The following is a 23,332-nucleotide window of genomic DNA, read 5'->3' as shown; positions in this document are numbered from 1 at the left end:
CAATTCAATTCATTGTTTAAGAGATTGGTTTACGATGAATTGAATCAGGCCCACACAGTCTCTGCTAATCATTTAAATAGGCTACATCATTTATAGTTTACTTCTTGGCTATACCAGTAGGGCGCACACACACACATGCACACACATGCACACACACACACACACACACACACACACACACACACACACACACACACACACACACACACACACACACACACACACACACACACACCACCGTGTTGTGATCTCCTTAATTAGCCATGTGATTAGCTACATTGGAAGTCTGCAGTGAAGCGAGGAGCTCTCTCCCCTGTGTAAAACAAAACGTGTTCCGAGACCTCGGATACACTCTGACACACACAGCTGTAGACTACACTAATGCTGCCACCTCTGCCCTCTCTGACACACTCAAAATAGAAGGCCTAAAATTCCAAACACAGTTGAGCAGGTCTACATTAAAAAGAAACTCGCTCATTCCACTTTGTCCTCTTTCTCCCCTTTTCCCTCGTTCCGCTGTGTTTCTGTGCTTGTGCGTTGTGTAGTGGATTCTCTGCCTCGTTTGGGCTTTGAAAAGACGACTACTGTGGCTAATTCCCATGCCTCCCACGCTACTGTTAGACTATGGTTTGGGGCACTACTGTTCTGCCTCCATCACACACACACACACACACACACACACACACACACACACACACACACACACACACACACACACACACACACACACACACACACACACACACACACACACTTCCATTCTGTCTCCCCGTCCCTTTAGCTCCAAGACGCGGGGTGGCTTTGCGATACGCCCATGACAAATGACTTGTAAACTTGCATTACTGTCAGAACAGGAACAGAGGCACACACACACACATACACACACACACACACACACACACACACACACACACACACACACACACACACACACACACACACACACACACACACACACACACACACACACACACACACACACACACACACTGCTCCCCCATGCTGTCCTTTTGATTCCACATTTCAGAGAATGACAAATTGTTAGGATTCGGGTAAGATGCAGCATGCTATGTTCGGATCTAATTTTGTCTGGAGACTGGGGGGTAGGGATAGGGATGGTGGAGCTGTGAGTGTCTGTGTGTGTGTGTGTCTGCGACGGAGACAAGGGACGGACAAGGAAGCACCGTGCTGCGAGCAACCTGCCATCAGACCCCCACGAGGAGAGAGGGACGGATGAAGGGATAGAAAAGAGAACGAGTGATTGAAGGATGACAGAACATAAGTAAAGACGGATGGAGGAATGGGGAGAAGGAGAGATATGGGTTTGGAACAGGGCTTTGTGGAATAGTGATGGCTGAGGGGATTGAGGGAAAAGAATGTAGGAAATGAGACAGGGAGAGATAAGAGGAAGAAGGGATGAGGAGAGGTAGAGAGATAGAGGCACAGACAGGTGGATTGAGGGAGGGAAGAGGACAGGTAGAGAGATAGAGGGGCAGACGGGTGGATTTTTTAATTTTTAATTTTATTTCACCTTTATTTAACCAGGTAGGCTAGTTGAGAACAAGTTCTCATTTACAACTGCGACCTGGCCAAGATAAAGCATAGCAGTGTGAGCAGACAACACAGAGTTACACATGGAATAAACAAATTAACAAGTCAATAACACAGTAGAAAACAAAGGGGGAGTCTATATACAATGTACAATGTGTGCAAAAGGCATGAGGAGGTAGACGAATAGTTACAATTTTGCAGATTAACACTGGAGTGATATATGATCAGATGGTCATGTACAGGTAGAGATATTGGTGTGCAAAAGAGCGGAAAAGTAAATAAATAAAAACAGTATGGGGATGAGGTAGGTGAAAATGGGTGGGCTATTTACCAATAGACTATGTACAGCTGCAGCGATCAGTTAGCTGCTCAGATAGCAGATGTTTGAAGTTGGTGAGGGAGATAAAAGTCTCCAACTTCAGCGATTTTTGCAATTCGTTCCAGTCACAGGCAGCAGAGTACTGGAACGAAAGGCGGCCAAATGAGGTGTTGGCTTTAGGGATGATCAGTGAGATACACCTGCTGGAGCGCGTGCTACGGATGGGTGTTGCCATCGTGACCAGTGAACTGAGATAAGGCGGAGCTTTACCTAGCATGGACTTGTAGATGACCTGGAGCCAGTGGGTCTGGCGACGAATATGTAGCGAGGGCCAGCCGACTAGAGCATACAAGTCGCAGTGGTGGGTGGTATAAGGTGCTTTAGTGACAAAACGGATGGCACTGTGATATACTGCATCCAGTTTGCTGAGTAGAGTGTTGGAAGCCATTTTGTAGATGACATCGCCGAAGTCGAGGATTGGTAGGATAGTCAGTTTTACTAGGCTAAGCTTGGCGGCGTGAGTGAAGGAGGCTTTGTTGCGGAATAGAAAGCCGACACTTGATTTGATTTTTGATTGGAGGTGTTTGATATGAGTCTGGAAGGAGAGTTTGCAGTCTAGCCAGACACCTAGGTACTTATAGATGTCCACATATTCAAGGTCGGAACCATCCAGGGTGGTGATGCTAGTCGGGCATGCGGGTGCAGGCAGCGATCGGTTGAAAAGCATGCATTTGGTTTTACTAGTGTTTAAGAGGAGTTGGAGGCCACGGAAGGAGTGTTGTATGGCATTGAAGCTTGTTTGGAGGTTAGATAGCACAGTGTCCAATGACGGGCCGAAAGTATATAGAATGGTGTCGTCTGCGTAGAGGTGGATCAGGGAATCGCCCGCAGCAAGAGCAACATCATTGATATACACAGAGAAAAGAGTCGGCCCGAGAATTGAACCCTGTGGTACCCCCATAGAGACTGCCAGAGGACCGGACAGCATGCCCTCCGATTTGACACACTGAACTCTGTCTGCAAAGTAATTGGTGAACCAGGCAAGGCAGTCATCCGAAAAACCGAGGCTACTGAGTCTGCCGATGAGAATATGGTGATTGACAGAGTCGAAAGCCTTGGCAAGGTCGATGAAGACGGCTGCACAGTACTGTCTGCTTGAGGGATTGAGGGAGAGGGAGGGATGAGGAGAGGTAGAGAGATAGAGGAGCAGACAGGTGGATTGAAGGAGAGGGAGGGATGAGGAGAGGTAGAGATAGAGGAGCAGACAGGTGGATTGAGGGAGAGGGAGGGATGAGGAGAGGTAGAGAGATAGAGGAGCAGACAGGTGGATTGAGGGAGGGATGAGGAGAGGTAGAGAGATAGAGGAGCAGACAGGTGGATTGAGGGAGGGATGAAGAGAGGTAGAGAGATAGAGGTACAGACAGGTGGATTGAGGGAGAGGGAGGGATGAGGAGAGGTAGAGAGATAGAGGAACAGACAGGTGGATTGAGGGAGAGGGGGAGGGATGAGGAGAGGTAGAGAGATAGAGGAGCAGACAGGTGGATTGAGGGAGGGATGAGGAGAGGTAGAGAGATAGAGGAGCAGACAGTGTGGAGAGGGGAACACACAGAGCCTCCAGCTGGAGTCCCCCTGTAATGGAGGAACAGAGCCTCGGGCTGCTGCAACACACACACACACACACACACACACACACACACACACACACACACACACACACACACACACACACACACACACACACACACACACACACACACACACACACACACGCACGCACACACACACAGGCACACTAACACACACACACCATTTCATCTGCCTTCTGTGGTAAGCCTACTGCACAAGCCAAGCCCAGCCGGTGTTACTGAATTGAAGCTGTGTACACCATTCTTCCTCTCACACCCTCAGTCTTCAGTTCTCTCCTGCTTCATTTCTCATTCACTCCCTCTCTCTCTCCCTCCTTCTTCCTCTCTCTCTCTGTCCCTCCCTCCCTCTCCCCATCTCTTTCTTCATCTCTCTCTCTCCCTTTCCCTCTCCATTCTCTCTCTCTCACCCCTTCTCACTATCTCAACACACATCAGGCATCTCTCTATAGCGGCTATTCCTCTAACTCAAGGGACCCCACAATCTCAAACCAATTACCTAACACTGGGGGCCCCACACGCACATCCCTCCCAAAAACACACTACCTCTGGTGCCCCACACCAAAAACACATGGACATACCAAAATCACAAAAACACTGCATCATGGAGCATTGGTCACACACAGCCTGGTGCTGACCAGGGAGTGAAAACAGGAGAGGAGAGGAGAGAGGGAGGGTGAAAAAGAAAAAGGAACCATAGCTAGAGAGGTAACCATGAAAAAAAAGAGCATGGGAGGAAGAGTGTGGAGGGGAGGGTGAGTGAATGACTGACAGGAAAGTAAGTGGAGAGGAAGGACAAAGTGGTTGTGAGAGAAGATTGATAGATAGAAATAGATCAAGTAGTAAGAGTGTTGTCCACTATCAGGTATACTGCAGTTACAGAGTTACCCACCAGGGGGAGCCATAGATGCGGAAGCCGCGTACGGTGACCTCTGAGTCCTGCAGGTAGATACAGTTGGTGAGCAGGGACTGGACGTTCTCATAGTTCTCTGGTTTCAACTTGGAGGCTGATGGGAAGTAGTAGAAGTCCTGCTTGATCAGGTCAGCCATGAACTCCTGGTCAAAGGTCAACTCATGGTTCCCCGCAATCACTATCTTTATGTCGTAGGGCAAGGTGCCTGGGAGGGAGAGGAGAGAAAGGAGAAAATGGACCATCAGTTCAAAAGTAGTCCACACCCATTCAACAAACTTCTACAGGTGCAACAGAGTACAAAAATCCAATGGAAAAAGATCATTAATTGATACGGAATGTCTTTATTTTTGTCTCGTCTGTCATGGGTCATACTAGCTCCGATCCATCTTAATTGCAATAGTGTCAACAATCATATTTGTTTTGTTCGTTCTCACAAAGACATCTCTCATCTGACAGTCACAGTTCCATTAATCACAGGTAACAAAGGAATAGGAAAGGAAATATTTCACGGAACCTTCAATACACTTATTTCATTATTTAGAATTTTAGGGATATAGTCATTTTTAAAAATTTTAGGAATATTATAAATAAAAGGATTTTAGAACTATAGTAAATATCAAACATATTCTATTAAAATAACCATTTTCTACATGAGCCATTGCTAGCATATATTTATCATAGATGGGCCCTTCATCCAAACCCAGTCAATAATCGTGTACTGCAACTCTTCCTCCTCCTCCTCCACTAATTGTCTATTCAGAGATGGGCACAGTGGGGACAGTCCATCGATCCGCGTTGCCTGTCCAACACTGTGGCAGGCCAACACACACACATCTACATATCCCCTAATGTTTTCAAAGGGTTGATGAAAAAACCTTGTGAAAACCATGACAAATCTGGGGGTCTTCTTTGTCTACGAGACGTGAGACGCATTGGCGTTTGTCAGGTAGCATGGTTGATGGAGACTTCAATCGCTGTGCGTTTTTTGACAATTACTGCGAGAACGATGTGGCATGCTGTGTGTGTGTGTGTGTGTGCGTCGTGCTGCTGAAAAGGAGTAATTAAACTCAGCTTTAGGAGAGGCTGACAACTCAAGAGACGGCTCTGTCACAACAGCCAGTCAGAGAACAGTGACAGCATCCAGAGAGACAGAAGGGGGGACTAGCTAGGCTGGATGTAACACATTTTGTTCTTGCATGTCAACTTTATTTATTGGGTTATTGTACAGATAGACATAATGGCAATAAACTGTATAGACCTTGATTTGGGTTTTTCTTACTCATAGAAACAACAAAATAACCTAAACCATAAGAATGAACTTACATGATTTTTGCACCTGAAAACAAAGGCAAGTTTACATACAGGCATGATTTAACAGCAAACAGTACACATCACAAAGAAGGGTCACAACTCACTTGTAACAACCATATAAATAGAATGATTATTTTTCTATGGTTCCAATAAATGGTCACAATGTGCAGCCAGAGAAATAGTGGAATGTGTACAGTACCATTCCAAGTGTTCCACTGTTCAGAGAAATAGTGGAATGTGTACAGTACCATTCCAAGTGTTCCACTGTTCAGAGAAATAGCACAATGCCTTAAGTATCTATCTTCATCCTTTACTGACAGACAACCCAAGTGCCTTTTCCAGCCAATAAAAAGTAAATCCTGAAAAAAGTTAACTCTTCATAACAGAGCCCCCCACCAACATGGACTGGCCGGTATTCACACTTCTTTTTTTCCCTTTACCCCCTTTTCTCCCCAAAGTCTTGTTCAGATACCAACATGGTAGTTTGGCATGGAACGCCGGCTCAGTTTTGTAAAAGAAGTGAGAGAAGAGAAGGAAGTATACTCATGGACGTTGTTTTAAAGAAGAACTTGTGTCCAGACACCTTCCGGAGGCTTTGAGACGCCAAGACCTGCAGCCAGTGGACAAAGTTAGGAGCTTCAGTTCATCTGATGACTTAAAGGGACATTTCATGTTCATCATCACCAGCACCACCCCAACATCAACATATGTGAAAATGGCACGTTTCTGTTTTGTGTACGTCTTCGGTGTGCATCGTGTGATTTGAACCAATTATAGGTAGGCATTGCCAACTAATTGGTGAATGTCGTCATTGGAAACATTTATTTTCCTCAATGTTTTTTTTCCCTAGAAAATGCACCATTGTTGTTGGTTGTGCTGGAGATGATGAATGTTGAAATGTCCTTTTAAAGAAGATAAGCCTGCAGATACTCCTGGAGCAAGGACAACAGCAGAAGTTGGAACACACAGAACACTCAAAGCCTGATGTCCCATTTGCAGATGATCACATAGAGGCTGTCAAATAGCCCAGGTTAAAGACGTCGGGATTTGGAGCTCCTTCACAGCAGAGGCCAAAGCATTTAATTGCACCCCTGTGGCCAAGGACTGGGCAACACCTAGAGTGTCATCGTTTCCTATTTGTCCTACTTCCATTCCCATTTCCTCTGCCGCCTTATCTTGAAACTTTTGAAATTAAGGACCTCTTAACAAAAAACACTGACCCAGAATATAAATTCAATTATGTCTATTTCCCTAGGTAGGATGTAACCGGAAAAAAATCCATCAAATACGTTCACTGGCCCTCAGTTAGGAGTGGAGTTAGGTCGACTGGAGTGAAGCATACCTCGTTCAGTAAACACGCCCCCGCATCCACCTCCATTAATTCAAGTTTTATGGGTGACATTTTAAAATCATGTTTGGTGAAAGGCTGAATCTGCATATTGTATGACTAGAATTATGGCCAGGAGCGTTTCCTGACTACATGACCTTACCAGGAAAAACTCCTGGTCCTATGTACTTTATGAACACCACCAGTGATCAAAACATGATGTTCTTCCAATGAGTCAAAGCAGGCCGTGCTTGTCTCTCTTTATCAAACAGAATCTCCATACAGGCACAGTGGAACAATGTATCAACGCTCAAATCACCGTTCCACAATACAATCACTCTCCCACATCCACAAAGCACACACGTTGGGCACATTAACTCACTCAAACACAAAACTACATGAAGAAAGATGAATGCGATGCTTTTGGAAAAGAGAAAGGAAGGTAAGAGAGAGACGACAGAGAGTGAGAGAGAGAAAGAAAGAGGTAGAGAGAGACTAATCCAAATATGCAGGCAGCGGAGCACTGTCTGCTGCTGTTAGCAACCATATTTTCCCAACTTTTGTCTTAGATTTCAAAAGCCGCTTTCAAGCAACAAATAGTTTAAATTTCCCTGTGAATCACCCGCACAAAGCAGCCAGCCTTCTCTGTGTTTCAGTTCAAAAGAAGTAATCAAATAAAAACACATGTACACACACACACAGTAAAACACACCCGAAAACATGCACAACACTTATAAGTCTAAAGCTTGTCTAAGCAGCCCTGCACTACATTCTCCTCCCAAGACACACTGCAGAGGCACCCTCCCTCCCTCTCCATCCCTCCCTCCCTCCCTCTCCATCTCTCTCTTTCTCTCCATCCCTCCCTCCCTCCCTCTCTCTATCCCTCAGCCTCCCTTTATCCCTCTCATTTCCTCCGTCACTGTCCAGTGTGTGTGTGTGTGTGGTTTAATACAGACCCAGTGCTAACAGGGTTAGTTAAGGGGAGTGATCTGCTGTCTGAAGGGACCTGTGCTTGACTAGATACAGTGGAATGTGCTCTATACTGGCCTTTACAATAACCCCCAAATCCTCAATATCCTAGAAGCCGAGGAGGGCGGTTAGTCTGTGTGTCTGTGTGTGAAGCTTCCGGCGCTCCAGCCACCATTGTTCTGGTGTTCCGATGGGTGGTCCTTGCCCTTTGAAGAAGAAAATCCCTGTTTTGACCAAATCCATGGCATGTCGAGGGGGATTACTGCCCTTTGTGTGTGTGTGTGTCTGTGTGTGTGTGTTGGTGTGTGTGTGTACACGTATTTGTCTGTAAGTCCAACTTGTTCTAGCTGCCCATCGACATAACAGTGTGTATCTACCAGTACTTACTAATAATGTCTCCTGCACATTCAATCAAGTCATTCTATGCCATAACAGCCTAGTTTCATTGGTCTGTCTACAGAAGCAATAACTACTGTTTATAAGAAAAAAGACATGTTGAGACTCAACCTGGTTTAGCATTACAACGCCCATTCAGTGTGTGTGTGTGTGTGTGTGTGTGTGTGTGTGTGTGTGTGTGTGTGTGTGTGTGTGTGTGTCTAATCCCTCCCACCTGAACATGAAGCCATGAGGCAAATACACTCTCCTGTTTAAACACCACCCACACACCGCACTGGCACATACACAATCGAAAAAACACACACAAACACACAAAAACACAAGCGATTAAGCAAGCAATGCATCCAAAACACACACTCTGCCCTCACACAGAACATCCCAGTAATCACACACACACACATTTCATTTGCACCCGCCACCTAAACGCAAATCCGACAAAGACGGTAACACCATCCCCGGTCTAGTAGGTGGTCTCTGTCGTTCCTCTCACTCTCTCTCTTCATCTCTTGTTTCAGTCTTTCTCTCTTGCTGTTCCACTTCCATACCAAGCCCAGCACATACAGAAGACACAGCATCAAAATAGCAGCCTGTCCTGTTCTTTGTCACACAATGTCACATCAATATTCGTCCAGTGAAAAGGGTGATGAGTCAGAATACAGCCAGAAACAGAGATACCCCCACTAGGCACGCATTACACTGAACTCAAAAGTGACTTTATTTATCTTACTAGCGCCGACCTTGCTGATAGCTACTTCATTGAAGAAAAATATACTAACTGTGACTGAGATATGTGGTTATCCAACCTAGCTACACCACAAGACCAAATGTATGTGGACACCTGGTCATTGAACATCTCATTCCAAAATCATGGGCATTAATATAGAGTTGGTCCCCCCTTTGCTGCTATAACAGCCTCCACTCTTCTGGGAAGGCTTTTCACTAGATGTTGGAACATTGCTTAGTGAGGTCGGGCACTGATGTTGGGCGATTATGCCTGGCTTGCAGTCGGCATTCTAATTCATCCCAAAGGTGTTCGATGGTGTTGAGGTCAGGGCTCTGTGCAGGCCAGTCAAGTTCTTACACACCAATCTCGACAAACTATTTCTGTATGGACCTCACTTTGTGCATGGGGAATTGTCATGCTGAAACAGGAAAGGGCCTGCTACAAAGTTGGAAGCACAGAATCGTCCAGAATGTAACTGTAGCGTTAACATTTCCCTTCACTGGAACTAAGAAGCCTAGCATGAACCATGAAAAACAGCCCCAGACCATTATCACTGCCCCACCAAACTTTACAGTTAGCACTATGCATTGTGGCAGGTAGAGTTATCCTGGCATCCGCCAAACCCAGATTTGTCCGTTGAACTGCCAAATGGTGAAGCGTGATTCATCACTCCAGCAAATGTGTTTTCACTGCTCCAGAGTCCAATGGTGGCAAACTTTACACCACTCCAGTTGACACTTGGCGTTGCCCATGGTGATCTTAGGCTTGTGTGCGGCTGCTCAGCCATGGAAACCCATTTTATGAAGCTCTCTTGTTGGAAAGGTGGCATCCTATGACGGTGCCACATTGAATGTCACTAAGCTCTTCAGTATGGGCCATTCTACTGCCAATGTTTGTCTATGGAGATTGCATGGCTGCATGCTCGATTTTATACACCTGTCAGCAATGGATGTGGATGAAATAGCCAAATCCACTCATTTGAAGGGGTGTCTACATGCTTGTATATATAGTGTATCTTAAGATGAATATAGTTTCCAAGATCATTAAAAATATAAACTTTACTTAATTGTAACCGATCTAAAAAGATAGAACCAAGCCCCCCTCATCATCCACACCTCTGCAAACTCCCCAAATTTACCGTAGGCATGCGCCAGTGTCAGCACCCGCAACATAGCTCTGAGCTCCGTACACCTCACCCCCTGCATCTGATGCTCCCTGGCATTCCACACTGCCACTTTCACCTGCCCCAACAAGTAATTACCTAGACAGTCCCTCCAACTGTTGACTACACTAAATGTAGGTCCCCTCCAAGGTACACCAGCCCCCCTGGACATAGAAACAACAAGTGCTGCACTGTCTCCTCCTCCCCACTGATGGATCAAGTTGAGAGAGAGAGAGAGAGAGAAGCCTGTGAAGAGAAAGACAGCACTCATGAAATGTTTATGATTGTATTTTCTATTACTGAGCTAAGGAGAGGGTTGGGGAGGGGTCATGAAGTGGACACAGAGTGCCTACATGGCAATCACATCATAGGAGTCAGCCATCTATTATTCAGGAGAAAAGGGGAGCAGAGGGGAACAGGTGCTAAATAAAGAGCAGTGCCATAGACACAGGAGTCTCTGAACTCTACAACCCAGAGAGAGACACCCAGAGACACAGAGAGAGACACAGAAAGAGACACAGAGAGACACCCAGAGAGACACACAGAGAGAGACCCAGAGACACAGAAAGAAAGACACAGGGACACAGAGAGAGTCACAGAGACACACAGAGAGACACCCAGAGACAGACAAAGACACAGAGAGAGATACCCAGAGACACAGAGAGAGACACAGAGAGACAGAGACACACAGACAGACACACACAGACAGACACAGAGAGACACCCAGAGAGACACACAGAGAGAGACCCAGAGACACAGAGAGAAAGACACAGGGACACAGAGAGTCACAGAGACACACAGAGAGACACCCAGAGACAGACAAAGACACAGAGAGAGATACCCAGAGACACAGAGAGAGACACAGAGAGAGAGAGACACACAGACAGAGACACACAGACAGACACAGAGAGACACAGAGTCAGACAGACAGACAGACATACACAGAGACACAGACACACAGAGAAACACACAGAGACGCACAGAGACAGAGAGAGACACAGAAACACAGAGATACCCAGAGACACAGAGAGACACACAGACAGACACAAAGAGACAGACACACACAGAGACACAGAGAGAGACAGAGAGACACAGACAGACACACAGACGTACACACAGAGACACAGACATACAGAGAGACACACAGACACAGAGAGAGACAGAGAGAAACAGAGAGAGACAGAGACAGAGAGACACAGAGAGACAGACACAGAGAGAGACAGAGAGAGAGTGGGAGAGACAGAGACACAGAGAGAGACACAGAGAGAGACAGAGAGAGACAGAGAGACACAGAGAGAGACAGAGAGAGAGACACAGAGAGACACACAGAGAGACACAGAGAGACACAGAGAGAGAGACAGAGAGAAACAAGAGAGAGAGACAGAGGGAGACAGAGATATGGGAAGATGTGCAAATACAGAGTAAAAGACCAAGGTAGAGATAGAAACAAGGGAAATAAGAGTTAAAGAGCAAAAGAGAAGGAAAGAAAGGAATGGACAGGGGAATAAAGAGAAGTGAGAGAGAAAAGAGGAGAATAGAGCAGCAAGTTAAGAATGAAAGCAACTCCACTCTTGACCCCTGTTGGACCCAGAAGCACAATGAGATCCATATTTAACCAGCGATGGAGAGCGGGCGGCAGCACAGAGAACATCTACTACTGGATACAGGCCCCGCTCAGCGACCCTTCACCATCACGCGATGAATGAAGACACCACTGGAATCTAAAGCAGAACCTTCTTTCTCATATCCACACGCAGGAACATTATGCACACATGCACCGCAACGTCACCCATGACTTAATGCATAGTACAGGTTCATCATATGGTTTGCGTCTTCTGTGTAATTTTTCTAACCTGTATTGATTCATACTGGGCTGTGAAGTCTTAGCAGCATCAGTGTGTGTGTGTACTCTGTGTTAGAAGCATTGAAAGCTGATCAAAGAGAGCGTTATTGGAAAGAATTGGACTGAAGTGGTGCTGTATATCCTCTCTGTGTCTACCTCTCGCCTTCTACCTATTCTCTCTCCCCTTTCTCTCCTCTCAGCATCTCTTCATCCCATCTCCTTTTCCAGTTAATCTGACACCATGCCTAACAAATTACGATTACATGCCCTACCACCAAACCAGGTCTTTCTTAGAATCCACAAAAATAATTTTCACTAAAACAACAAGACCTCTGTCTTTTGGGTCTCAAGGGACCAAAGCTGAGGATAACCAGCTAAAGATAGACCTTCCATGGGATGAAGTTCAACTCTACCTCCCCCCCCCCCTTCTTCTCCTCTCCTGCAGTGTGCACCAGCTCTGACAAAGCCTTGAGCCCCTGCCAGAAGAACCGGGAGGAGCCTTCCTGCTAAAAATACTGAGAGAAGGGAGGGAGCTGCCACGATGCCAAGAGGAGAGAGAGAAAAAAGAGACCCATATCTTCATAAAGGGAGGGAGAGATAGAGGAAGGGATAGAAGAAAAAGGGAGGGAACCAGACAAAAGAAAAGACAGAAGTAAAGAAAGAAAGAAAGAGAAGACAGACTTTCAGACAAAGGAAGAGAGGAAAGAAAGGACGGTTGGAATGAGTGTGTTCACCAGGCAATATGACAGTGTTTCCCTGCAGTGTGTTTTTGTACCGAGGTTCATCAGGTAGAATGAAAGCCTAATGCTGAGGCCAATGCTGAGCTCTCACTGGAGCCAGACTGCAGACACAAAGCAGCATGAGCTATACATTCATCCAGAGAGAGCGAGAGAGAGCGAGCGAGCGAGCGAGCGAGAGCGAGACAGAGACAGATAGAGAAAAAGAGATAGAGAATGGAACAGGAGAAGAATACAGATTATAAATATTTATATGAACGAGCGGGAGAGAAAGACAGCTACAGGAAAAGGAGAAAGAGAGAAACTTCATAAGGCACACCGGGCGCGTTTGGCGGGTTTTATCTTCCTAGCAGTCTCTCCCGCCAGTCGAGGCGTGGGGCGAGCAGGTTTTCAGCTCGCACTCCCCGTCGACTAGCCTTGGGGGGGCTGAGCTGCCATCCCGTCTCCCCCTTCTTCCCCCCTCGAGCTTCATCCTTATCCCTCTGCTCTCCACCCCCTCTCCTCCCATCGCAAAAAGACAGGCGCTGGAAATAGGAATCACTGCAGCACGCTGGCTGGGGCGGCACACGGCTAAGAGTTGCAATGTTCTGGTTCTTACAAGATCACTTAGAGTTAACGTTGGGTTCATGTTTTATGAAGACAGTAACGTGTGCCAACTATAATGTCACTGCTCTAAGTACTGAACATGAACAGAGTGGGCAGTTTCTTCTCTGTTTCATCTTTTTATCTCTTTTTCATCAGGTATCCCTCCATCCATGACATGTTTTTTTTGACGTTGAGTGAAAAACACATTTTCTAATTTAATTTGTGCGTAATACATAGAAATATTTTCACTGGTGGCACTGGATTTTGAGTAAGCTAAAAACACTTAAACTCTTGAGAACTGGCTCTCATTTTCTCATTTCTCATTTCACTACAACAGCAATAAAAAAGGAAGAAAAATAATTCAAATAAGATCTATCACATTTGAAAATAAATTGTGCACCATTTTAAAAAACAAACATCTCTAGTACTAAACTTTGACGTGGTGTGATGTTGCTTAATGTGATTGGTCAGTCTTACCTAGCCAATCGTTGAACTTCTTGACCTCAGAGGGCAAGCCCAGCTCTGTGAAGTCTCCAGCATGGATGAACACGTCACCGTAAGGCATCTGAATGGCGTCCGTACGGGAGTGGGTGTCTGAGATACACACAAAACGGGTGTAACCTGGCGGCTTGGGAGTGTCATGGGGCAGGGGGTCCACCCTAAAGTAGAGAGAGGAGAGAACGAAGGAGAGAGAGAGAGAGAGAGAGAGAGAGAGAGAGAGAGAGAGAGAGAGAGAGAGAAAGAAAAGCGTGAGAAAGACCATGGGAAAGATAAACAATGGGAAGTCTCAAAATGAAGAAGCAGAGTTGCGGTGTTAATGTAGTCTGGATCCGTATCCATCACCATCCCTTATAGAAAGTTAAAAAAGAGAGAGAGAGAAAAAGAGAGAAATTAAAAGAGGGAAAAAAACTGTGAGAGGTCAGCCACAACAAAGGCGAAGGAATGGTAGAAAAAAGAAAGAAAAGCACAGATAGAGAGAGGAGTCCTGTGGGAGTTTCCGTGAGTGTGCAGCAGCCCCAGAAAGTCTCCAGAGGGAGAAGTGAGCTGGTGAATAACAGTGGCCCACTTTAGTGAGCTCTCCTCCAGGTACACAGCAAGCCCTCAACACTCCACCATCACACAGAGACCGAAAGAAGGACAGAGAGACAGAGAGAAATGGAATGAGAGAGCAAATAACAGCATGCAGAGAGGATGGGTCTTAAAGAAAAAGAAAGAGGGAGAAAGCGGAGAGACAGGAATAGAGGAGGGCTTGGGAATGGAGATAGACAGAGACCAGGTGTCTGAACATATGTAGTGTGTATCTGTATGCCAGCTTATGTGTATGTACATGTATATCTGCTGGGGTGTGCGTCTGCCTGCCTGCCTGCCTGCATGCATGTGTTCTACTTACATGTGTACGTGCGGGGGCTGGAAGCGTCCCTGGTTGATGTTGTAGAAGGTGAAGGCCTGGGTGGGGTTGGTGCTGTATTCATCCACCTCCACGGCCACCCTGCCTGCCGCCCGCTGGGCCTGGGACTGCTGCTGCCGCCGTGCAGCCATGATCTCTGACAGGGTGAAGGCCATGCTTCTGGAGCCTGGGCCTGGGCCGCTACTGGGCTGGGGAAGAGGTGGGTTGGGCTGGGGCTGACCCACTCTGGGCTGGCCTGGGGTAGACGTGGTCTGGCCTGGGCTGGAGGTGGCCTGGTCCTGGCACACACAGTAGTTAGGACTGGGAGTGAGGCCTGCTGGAGCGGTCAGGGTTGCGGGTTGGCTCACCAGAGAGGCCCTCTGTCACAGCTTGGCCCACCTCGGAGAAACTCTGCTGGGTTGCTGAGCAAGCATGTCCCCCCTCCACCTCAGTGTCCCCCTACTCCTGCACACACAGAGAACAGAACCACTGAGTGGGAATACAACGCCAATCTGGAATGCGCAGTTAAGACAGTAAATAAAACACTATCCACCAAAGCAACATAACCCAACCCCTAAGAGCATCTACGGCTTTTACACTGTCAAGCAGATATCACATTTACTACTGCCTTTAAATTACAGCTCTGCTTCTGGGATTCTAGTCGGATTTCATACGGATCCTGAAAGATGGTGAGATGGTGAGGGAGGGATGTAAGGAGGAAGGAGGGTGATCATTTGGGGATGAGTGGGGGAGCTGGATTTATCCTGGATTGTGCTGCTATGTCAGTGTGCCACCTCATTCATGTGAAAACGGCCACACACCATTTCATAATTACACACACTTAACACCATGACTCACACAGGCATACTCTTGTGTGTGTCCATGCATGTATATATGTGTGTGTGTGTGTGTGTGTGTGTGTGTGTGTGTGTGTGTGTGTGTGTGTGTGTGTGTGTGGCAGTGCCAGAAGTCCTCACACTGAGTGAATGAGAGCAGAAGGGTGCATTGGCAGATGCTGAGAGCATGGTACACAGTGAGAATAGAAGAGGATTACACTGGCACTAGGAACAAAGGGAACGGGCCGTATTAACATGAACAGGACCTTGTCTACAGGAAGAATGATGAAGAAAGATGTAGCAGAGAACATGGTGAAGAGGGACGGTTTGATAAATGAATAGGCGTGAGGTGGAATTGATTGATGCACTCTCTTCTTTGGCACAGATGACAGACACTCAGATTTAACGACTGTGAGAAGCAGTCCCATAAAATTGTGCGACAATGTTCCTTCGTTTCACTCGTAGGCTATTCCACGCCCTGGTACGGACACACACCATTAGTCATGTATGTTGGTTAGATTCTTTATGCTGTGTAAAAATGGACTGTGTATGTGTATGTATATATATGTGTGTGTAGGCTACAAGTCCTGTTGACAGGTTATGACTGATGCCTACAAGGCTATAGCATACAGCACTGAGTGTGCACGTCTGGCTCAATTTGAATTTGACAAAGCATTGGCAGCATTCACACCTGTCCCATGCTAGCATAGTGATAGAGGGACACAGCCATTATATGAGAACCACTCTGTCAAATGAATAGAACAAACATTACAAAATCTAAATTTGACAAAGTAATTCACATCTGATTAATAAGACAATCAAGAGCCACTTCCAAGCAATCTCGCATAAACAAGCAGTTGATTTGTCTCTCTAATTGAGACATTTAATATGAAGGTTTGGTTTCTTGTTTTCACAATAATTGTCATTAATTTTAATTTTGTCCAGTTATCTGACTAAATCTTACTAAACTAAATTGCAAACAAATCAATCAAATCAGATATAATGTCAAGCCTTTATTCTTGGGTGTTAGCCTACTTCAGAAGGCTATTTTGTGTAGTTTAGTAGAGCATAGTCAACAAAACACAAAAGCATGGAGATTAAATAGTTGTCTTTGTCTTTCTTAATGTTAATAATATTGTAAATTGTTCAAATGAAAACTATATATGTAAGACATTGCTTTTTTGGTATTAGTTGTATTTAGGACCCCAAATAAACTCTCACCAACCACTTGAGGGGTTGTTGGCAAATCTGTTCTGAAATTTGATCGTGACATTGACCAGATAGATATAGACTATGCAGCATTTCATGGTTCTTTATGACATTGACCAGATAGATATAGGATATGTAGCTGAGTGAATGAGAGCAGAAGGGTGCATTGGTACTAAGACTCGGTTCCGTTGTCATCGGGGGATTTGGGCATGGTGGTTCTGCTATTTGGATCTAGCATCAAACACAGAGAAATGTTTTACATTGCCTTCAGAAATTATTCATATACCCTTGACTTATTCCACAATTTGTTGTGTTACTGCCTTAATTCAAATACCCCATAATCACAAAGTGAAAACATGTTTTTAGAAATGTTTCCAAATTTATTGAAAATGAAATACAGAAATATCACATTTACATAAGTATTCACACCCCTGAGTGAATACTTTGTAGAAGCCCCTTTGGCAGCAATTATTTAATTTTTTAAATTTAACCTTTATTTAACTAAACAAGTCAGTTAAGAACAAATTCTTATTTACAATGACGGCCTACCAAAATCCAAAAGGCCTCCTGCGGGGACGTGGGCCTGGGATTAATATATAAATACAATATAAATATAGGACAAAACACATATCACAACAAGCGAGACAACACAACACTCACAGATTACAGCTGTGAGTCTTTCTGGGCTTTTCCCACCTGGATTGTGCTACATTTGCCAGTTATTCTTTTCAAAATGGTTGTTGATCATTGCTAGACAACCATTTTCAGGTCATGCCATAGATTTTCAAGTAGATTTAAGTCAAAACTGTAACTCGGCCACTCAGGAACATTCACTGTACTCTTGGTAAGCTCCATTACGTTTATTTTTTTATCCTGAAAAACTCCTGTCCTAAACAAATACAATCATACCCATAACATGATGTAGCCACCACTATGCTTGAAAATATGGAGAGTGGTACTCAGTAATGTGTTGTATTGGATTTGCCCCAAACATAACACTTTGTATTCCGGACAAAAAGTGAATTACTTTGCCACATTTTTTCAGTATTGCCATGTTCCAAACACGATGCATGTTTTGGAATATGTTTATTCTGTACAGGCGTCTGTCTTTTCACACTGTCAATTAGGATAGTATTGTGGAGTAACTACAATGTTGTTGCGCCATCCTCAGTTTTCTCCTATCACAGCCATTCAACTCTGTAACTGTTTTAAAGTCCCCATTGGCCTCATGGGTAGAAATCCCGGAGCAGTTTCCTTCCTCTCCGGCAACGGAGTTTGTTAGGAAGGATGTACATATATTTGTAGTGACTGGGTGTATTGATACACCATCCAAAGAGTAATTAATAACTTTACCATTCTCAAAAGTATATTCAATGTTTTTTGTTTTTTTTACCCATCTACCAATAGGTGCTCATCTTTGAGAGGCATTGGAAAACCTTCCTGGTCTTTGTGGTTGAATCAGTGTTTGAAATTCACTGATCGACTGAGGGACCTTACAGATAGTTGTATGTGTGGGATACAGAGATGAGGTAGTCATTCAACAATAATGTTAAACACACAGAGTGAGTCCATGCAACTTATTATGTGACTTGTTAAGGACATTTACCCCTGAACTTATTTAGGCTTGTCATAAGAAAGGTGTTGAATACTTATTGACTCAAGATATTTTCAGCTTTTCATTTTTATTAATTTGTAAAAATGTCGAAAAACATAATTCCACGTTGACATTATGGGGTATTGTGTGTAGACCAGTGCTCCCCCCCAAAATATATATTTAATCCATTTTAAACTCAGGCTGAAACAACATGTGTAAAAAGTCAAGAGGTGTGAATACTTTTTGAATTCACTGTACATCATGAAAGCATTCTGGTGGACAACCTAACACAGAGAAGAGAGTGATCCACATCTTGGACTAGATATACTAGACATTAGGCTACGTGAAGTAAAACACATTTCCGACAGAAAAAAAATACACATTAGAATAGAATTGAAATCCAAAATGTGTTTCGGATTGTCATCCTACTAAGCCTGTAGCCTGCGACACAAAACATTGGCAACACCAATTTGCACCCAAGCAGACACCGCCGAACCAAACCTACCTGGCTTCGCCCGGTCTCCCGGTCGGATGAGCTGAGCCTGTCCGGTTAGGGATGAACCAGTGAAGTCCCGTGGGTCTGATAGAGGAGCGGACGGCGGAGGGGGGAGCAGCTAGCGAGCAGCGCAGGTCGGTTTGAAAGTGCAGCGCGTGGTGCTCAGGTTTGCGCTTTGGCTCTCGCGGAAACACTTAATCTCCCGCCTCTTGTGCTGAATGTGCTCGAGCTCTGTGTCTTCCCGCCTCTCCCTGATATGTTCTGGAGCCTTCTGTTGGATGAACAGCTCAATGTGCGAAGGGGAGGTCTGAGCACGAATCAATTCATGTCTGACAGACAGTTTGAGCTGTACAATATCAGAGATTCGTTTCTGTTTTTTCTATCATTTCATCTACCACAGATGCAGAATTAAACTGCATTTCTTTAAGACCAATGTAGAACCATCGATGTGGTGATAAATGACATACATTTTACTTTATATTTTCACATCTGGCCTAGTTTCATCCTTACCATAGCCCTGTTTCTCAAACCTCTTCTGGATTAGTTTACCCCAAGCCAGTTCCACTGACTTTTATGTATTGTAGTACAAGTACACTTGAGTCAAGTTGGTCAACTAATCATTAGGCTATTTGAATCGGGTGTGCTGGTTCTGGAATAATGCAAGATGACATGATGGATGTCTGCAACCCAACTGACCTTGGCTTCAGGGGAACGTTTTATTATTTTCAACAGAATACAGTTGCAAAAAAATACTATAAAAACACATTCTTATTCATAGCCGATGTCTTTATAATTTGTGTAAATGCGCCACTGCCTGGTTAAACATTTGTTGTCATTGGAGACTTGGGCCTATTACTAAACTCAACTACTCTTGAAAACATAATTTAAAATAAGAAGCTAAAGTCAATGAAAAACAAACTAGATGTCCTCAATCTAAACTCTGACTTAATTAATTAATTAATACACAATGAACTTTAAAAATGGATGCCGGTGCCGAAAGAGAAATATTGTAAGAAAATAAGAGAGGCATGAAGATAAGGCCTTATCTACACATTTGCCACTCTCTCATTTGCCTGGAGATTCTCAGCGTTGATAACGTCCTGTAAAGTTCAAAAGAAATCACCAGATTTGGCTGTCAGACTCATTTAATGCTGCAGCTACTGTAAGAAACAACAATGCTAACTTGGCTGTGATGTGAATTCAGCCAGCTACATTTTCAGGAAACATATTTCAGTGTGTGTAAGGTGCCCTGCAGTCACCCATGGAGACAAAAGATGCTAGATAATATGGAAAAGTGCAAAGTAAAGTGTAGCAAGGGAAGATCACAGAGCATGGTGGAGTTGTTTTTCTGCTACTGTTTATTTGAATTTGTTCTTTACTGGATTTTCATGGACCAAACAATGGCAAAACACTGTGATACAGTTTCTCTCTTTGGGTACAACCGACTAACACAAACGTTGAAATTATCCCTCTATAAAATGGACTAAAGTACCTACATACAATATCTCTCTTTCTCCACCTCGATCTCACAAGCTACTCACACACTGAGGCACGCTGTCTCACTCTCTCACACACATACACAGAACATGCACTCTTTCTATATCACACTGTCTCACACTGTCTCTCACACACACACACACACACACACACACACACACACACACACACACACACACACACACACACACACACACACACACACACACACACAATAGAATACATTCTCAGGAAAAGTCAATCATAAAAAAATTTGCATTTCATACCGATTTTCATCATCATCATCATCATCAAACACACTAAACGCCCAAAACATCCCTCAACAGAAAGTGGGTGCACTGTACCAACATTAGCTACACCTCTGCAGGCGACAACCATTTTGAGTGGACTGAGTGGACAAACACCTTGGTTGTATCTGAAAACATTAGCTGTCATATCCATGCTTCCTCCGCCCTTGTTAGCTCAATTCCACTCAAAGCTCATTGGAGGAGAGTTTGCAAGGTCCCTCCCCCGGACCACCTCCTCCAATGAGCTTTGATTTGACGACTAGTAAAATTTTCTGACACAACTCTACACACAACAGTGGGGGTTACGATTAGACTGGAATAAACAGGTCCTGGATCAGTGCTAGGGCACAAAGCAGACTTTATGAATGAATTACTATTTCTGATCCCATATCAGTGGCCTTCAGTATGGCCTATAGGTTAGAAGATACAGGCCATATAATTATGCTTATCATCCTTGTGTCCAGCACAAATAATTTAAGTTGTTTATAACCGTGTAGTAGCGGTGTATTAGCAGTTTAATAGGTCTGTAATAGATGTGCTGTATAGGCAATTATAAACTGGGTGGTTCGAGCCCTGAATGGTGATTGGCTGACAGCCGTGGTTTATCAGACCATATGCCACGGGTATGACAGATTTTTTGTTGTTGTACTGCTGTAATTACGTTGGTAACCAGTTTATAATAGCAATAAGGCACCTCAGGGGTTTGTGGTATATTGCCAATATACCACAGTTCAGGGCCTTATTGCTTAAACGGACTCTGCTGGGAGAGTGCTACAAGGGGGAGAACAATGAAAGTGTATTTTGTCAGAACATTTGACTAGTTGAGGTCAGTTGGGGCGCTTTCTGGGTTATGGTTACAGTTGCAAGTGCTATGTACATACAGATACTCTCATAGACATCACAATACTTTCAAACAGACCTCTGTCTCTCTGCTACTACATTCACCTCCAAATCAACAGTCTCGTCATCATACAATACATATTTTCTCCACTTGCATTGTGCAGAAATATAAACAAACTAACAGATGTGTTATAGATATTAAATCAACAGTCTAGGTTGACGACTTACAGAAACTGGGAGAAGTCCAAATAGGACAGATTGAGAGTGGACACTCGTAAAAAGCAGGTGGTTTTGAGTGTGCACTTAGTGCCATCATATAAGAAGCTTTACACAAAACACCCCTTTTCTCTGGCAGCTAGTCAGGAGAGTCTTAAAGGGATGAGGCATTAGGAGATGGGAGCACACCCACAACTAAAATAGTAGCGGGTCGTTAAGGACATTTCCCTTTAAATTATTACTTACTGGCAATACTGCTTTTCAGGCCAAATGGGTGGATTTGATGGTGTCTGTCTTAACAATTGAACGCTGGGGGTTTTTGTGGTGAGAACAAAATGGGACATATTTTTGTCTCTCTCTTTGCTACAACCAAGGTAATACATTTCTATACAACACAAAACATAAGGAAAAATGTAACTTAGATTTTTTTTCTACAGTTCACAATATAAAATTCAAGTGCAATTAAAGTTCCAAATATTAGTTACATCACATACATTACTCTCTATAGCAACGACTGTTACTTGCAGGTAGTTTTTTCATCTTGTTATATATCTTTAAAGAAAAGTGACTTTTTGGAAAATCAAACTTATCCGTTCACTGTACTCAGTTCGAGGTGGAATTGTCTGGGATGCCGAAATCAGAAATGTCTTTATTTCCCATGTTGATGCAGAATATGATATAAGTGCACCAATATTTTTTTTTGTGCACGCCAGGGGCCTTTTAAAATAACAAAATAAAGATACATCTATGTACCTGCGTGTGACATCACTCTCGCATACCATCTGCGTGCACATCTACGTGCACATACGTATGTTCACACAAACACAAATATACATACGTACATAGTTACACATACATTTTACTTGTAGCCAACATGTCTGTACGTACATATATATCAAACATCCATGTTGTGGGCTTCTGCAAGTTCTAACACATATAAATATAACCAAAACAACAACAACAACACAAAAACAAACCAAAACAGAAGTACAGGGGAAAAGCTGGAAAGTTAAAACGAGGACTGCAGGGGAAAAAAAGACAAAAGAGGGAGAGACGGTTCTCTGTTCCTGTGCAGAGAATGCTGGGATTGCGATTCAGGAGGAACTCTGGGTAGGGTTGGGGGTGTAAGAGAAGTGTTTCAGAGTAGAGGGTGTAGAAGAGAGGGATAGATTGGCGGACGGTGGTGTAGGAGAGATGTAGGGTTATAGACGTAGGGATTAGAAGACACATGGGGATGTTGACAGGGTAAGGATGTAGGTGAAGGGTCGGGAGGAGTAGATGATGGAAAGGGGGAGTAGGGTAAGCGTCTGGGTAACAGACAGGGGGCGTAGCAGCTTATTTGTACGGCCGTAGGAACCGTGTGACTTTGGAGCGCAGCAGTTTGATGAATGAGCGGGGGAACATGTCTTTGGACTCCTGTGCAGTGTACCTGAAGTAGTTCTGGGGGTGAGCCAGAACATCAAACAGGGCTTTGATCAGTTTTTTATCCT

General features: G+C 44.4%; 2 protein-coding genes across 8 annotated transcripts in view; both read right to left on the bottom strand.

The window, feature by feature from the left end:
• LOC112216893 (metallophosphoesterase domain-containing protein 1) overlaps positions 1-19,292 on the bottom strand; it is a 43,455-nt gene extending 24,163 nt beyond the window's left edge. For all 3 annotated transcript variants that reach the window (XR_006079215.1, XR_006079216.1, XM_024377031.2), the window contains exons 1-4: positions 19,012-19,292; positions 14,871-15,332; positions 13,958-14,139; positions 4,406-4,631 (exon numbers count right to left, since the gene is read on the bottom strand). Coding sequence is in view for 1 of the 3 variants with exons in the window: in XM_024377031.2 (XP_024232799.1) it covers positions 4,406-4,631; positions 13,958-14,139; positions 14,871-15,043 (581 nt within the window). In the remaining 2 variants the exon portion in view is untranslated. The remainder of the gene's footprint in view (positions 1-4,405; positions 4,632-13,957; positions 14,140-14,870; positions 15,333-19,011) is intronic.
• Positions 19,293-20,342: 1,050 nt separating this feature from the next.
• Positions 20,343-23,332, bottom strand: part of LOC112217173 (signal peptide, CUB domain, EGF-like 1) — a 144,642-nt gene continuing 141,652 nt past the window's right edge. For all 5 annotated transcript variants that reach the window (XM_042300216.1, XM_042300217.1, XM_042300218.1 and 2 more), the window contains one exon: positions 20,343-23,330. In XM_042300216.1, the coding sequence (XP_042156150.1) occupies positions 23,178-23,330 (153 nt within the window). In that variant the 3' untranslated portion in view covers positions 20,343-23,177. The remainder of the gene's footprint in view (positions 23,331-23,332) is intronic.

Source organism: Oncorhynchus tshawytscha, linkage group LG17 (assembly GCF_018296145.1).
Source record: "Oncorhynchus tshawytscha isolate Ot180627B linkage group LG17, Otsh_v2.0, whole genome shotgun sequence".
Classification (NCBI taxonomy): domain Eukaryota; kingdom Metazoa; phylum Chordata; class Actinopteri; order Salmoniformes; family Salmonidae; genus Oncorhynchus; species Oncorhynchus tshawytscha.
Note: the sequence above shows the minus strand (reverse complement) of the source record. Positions and strands in the feature narration are given on the sequence as shown.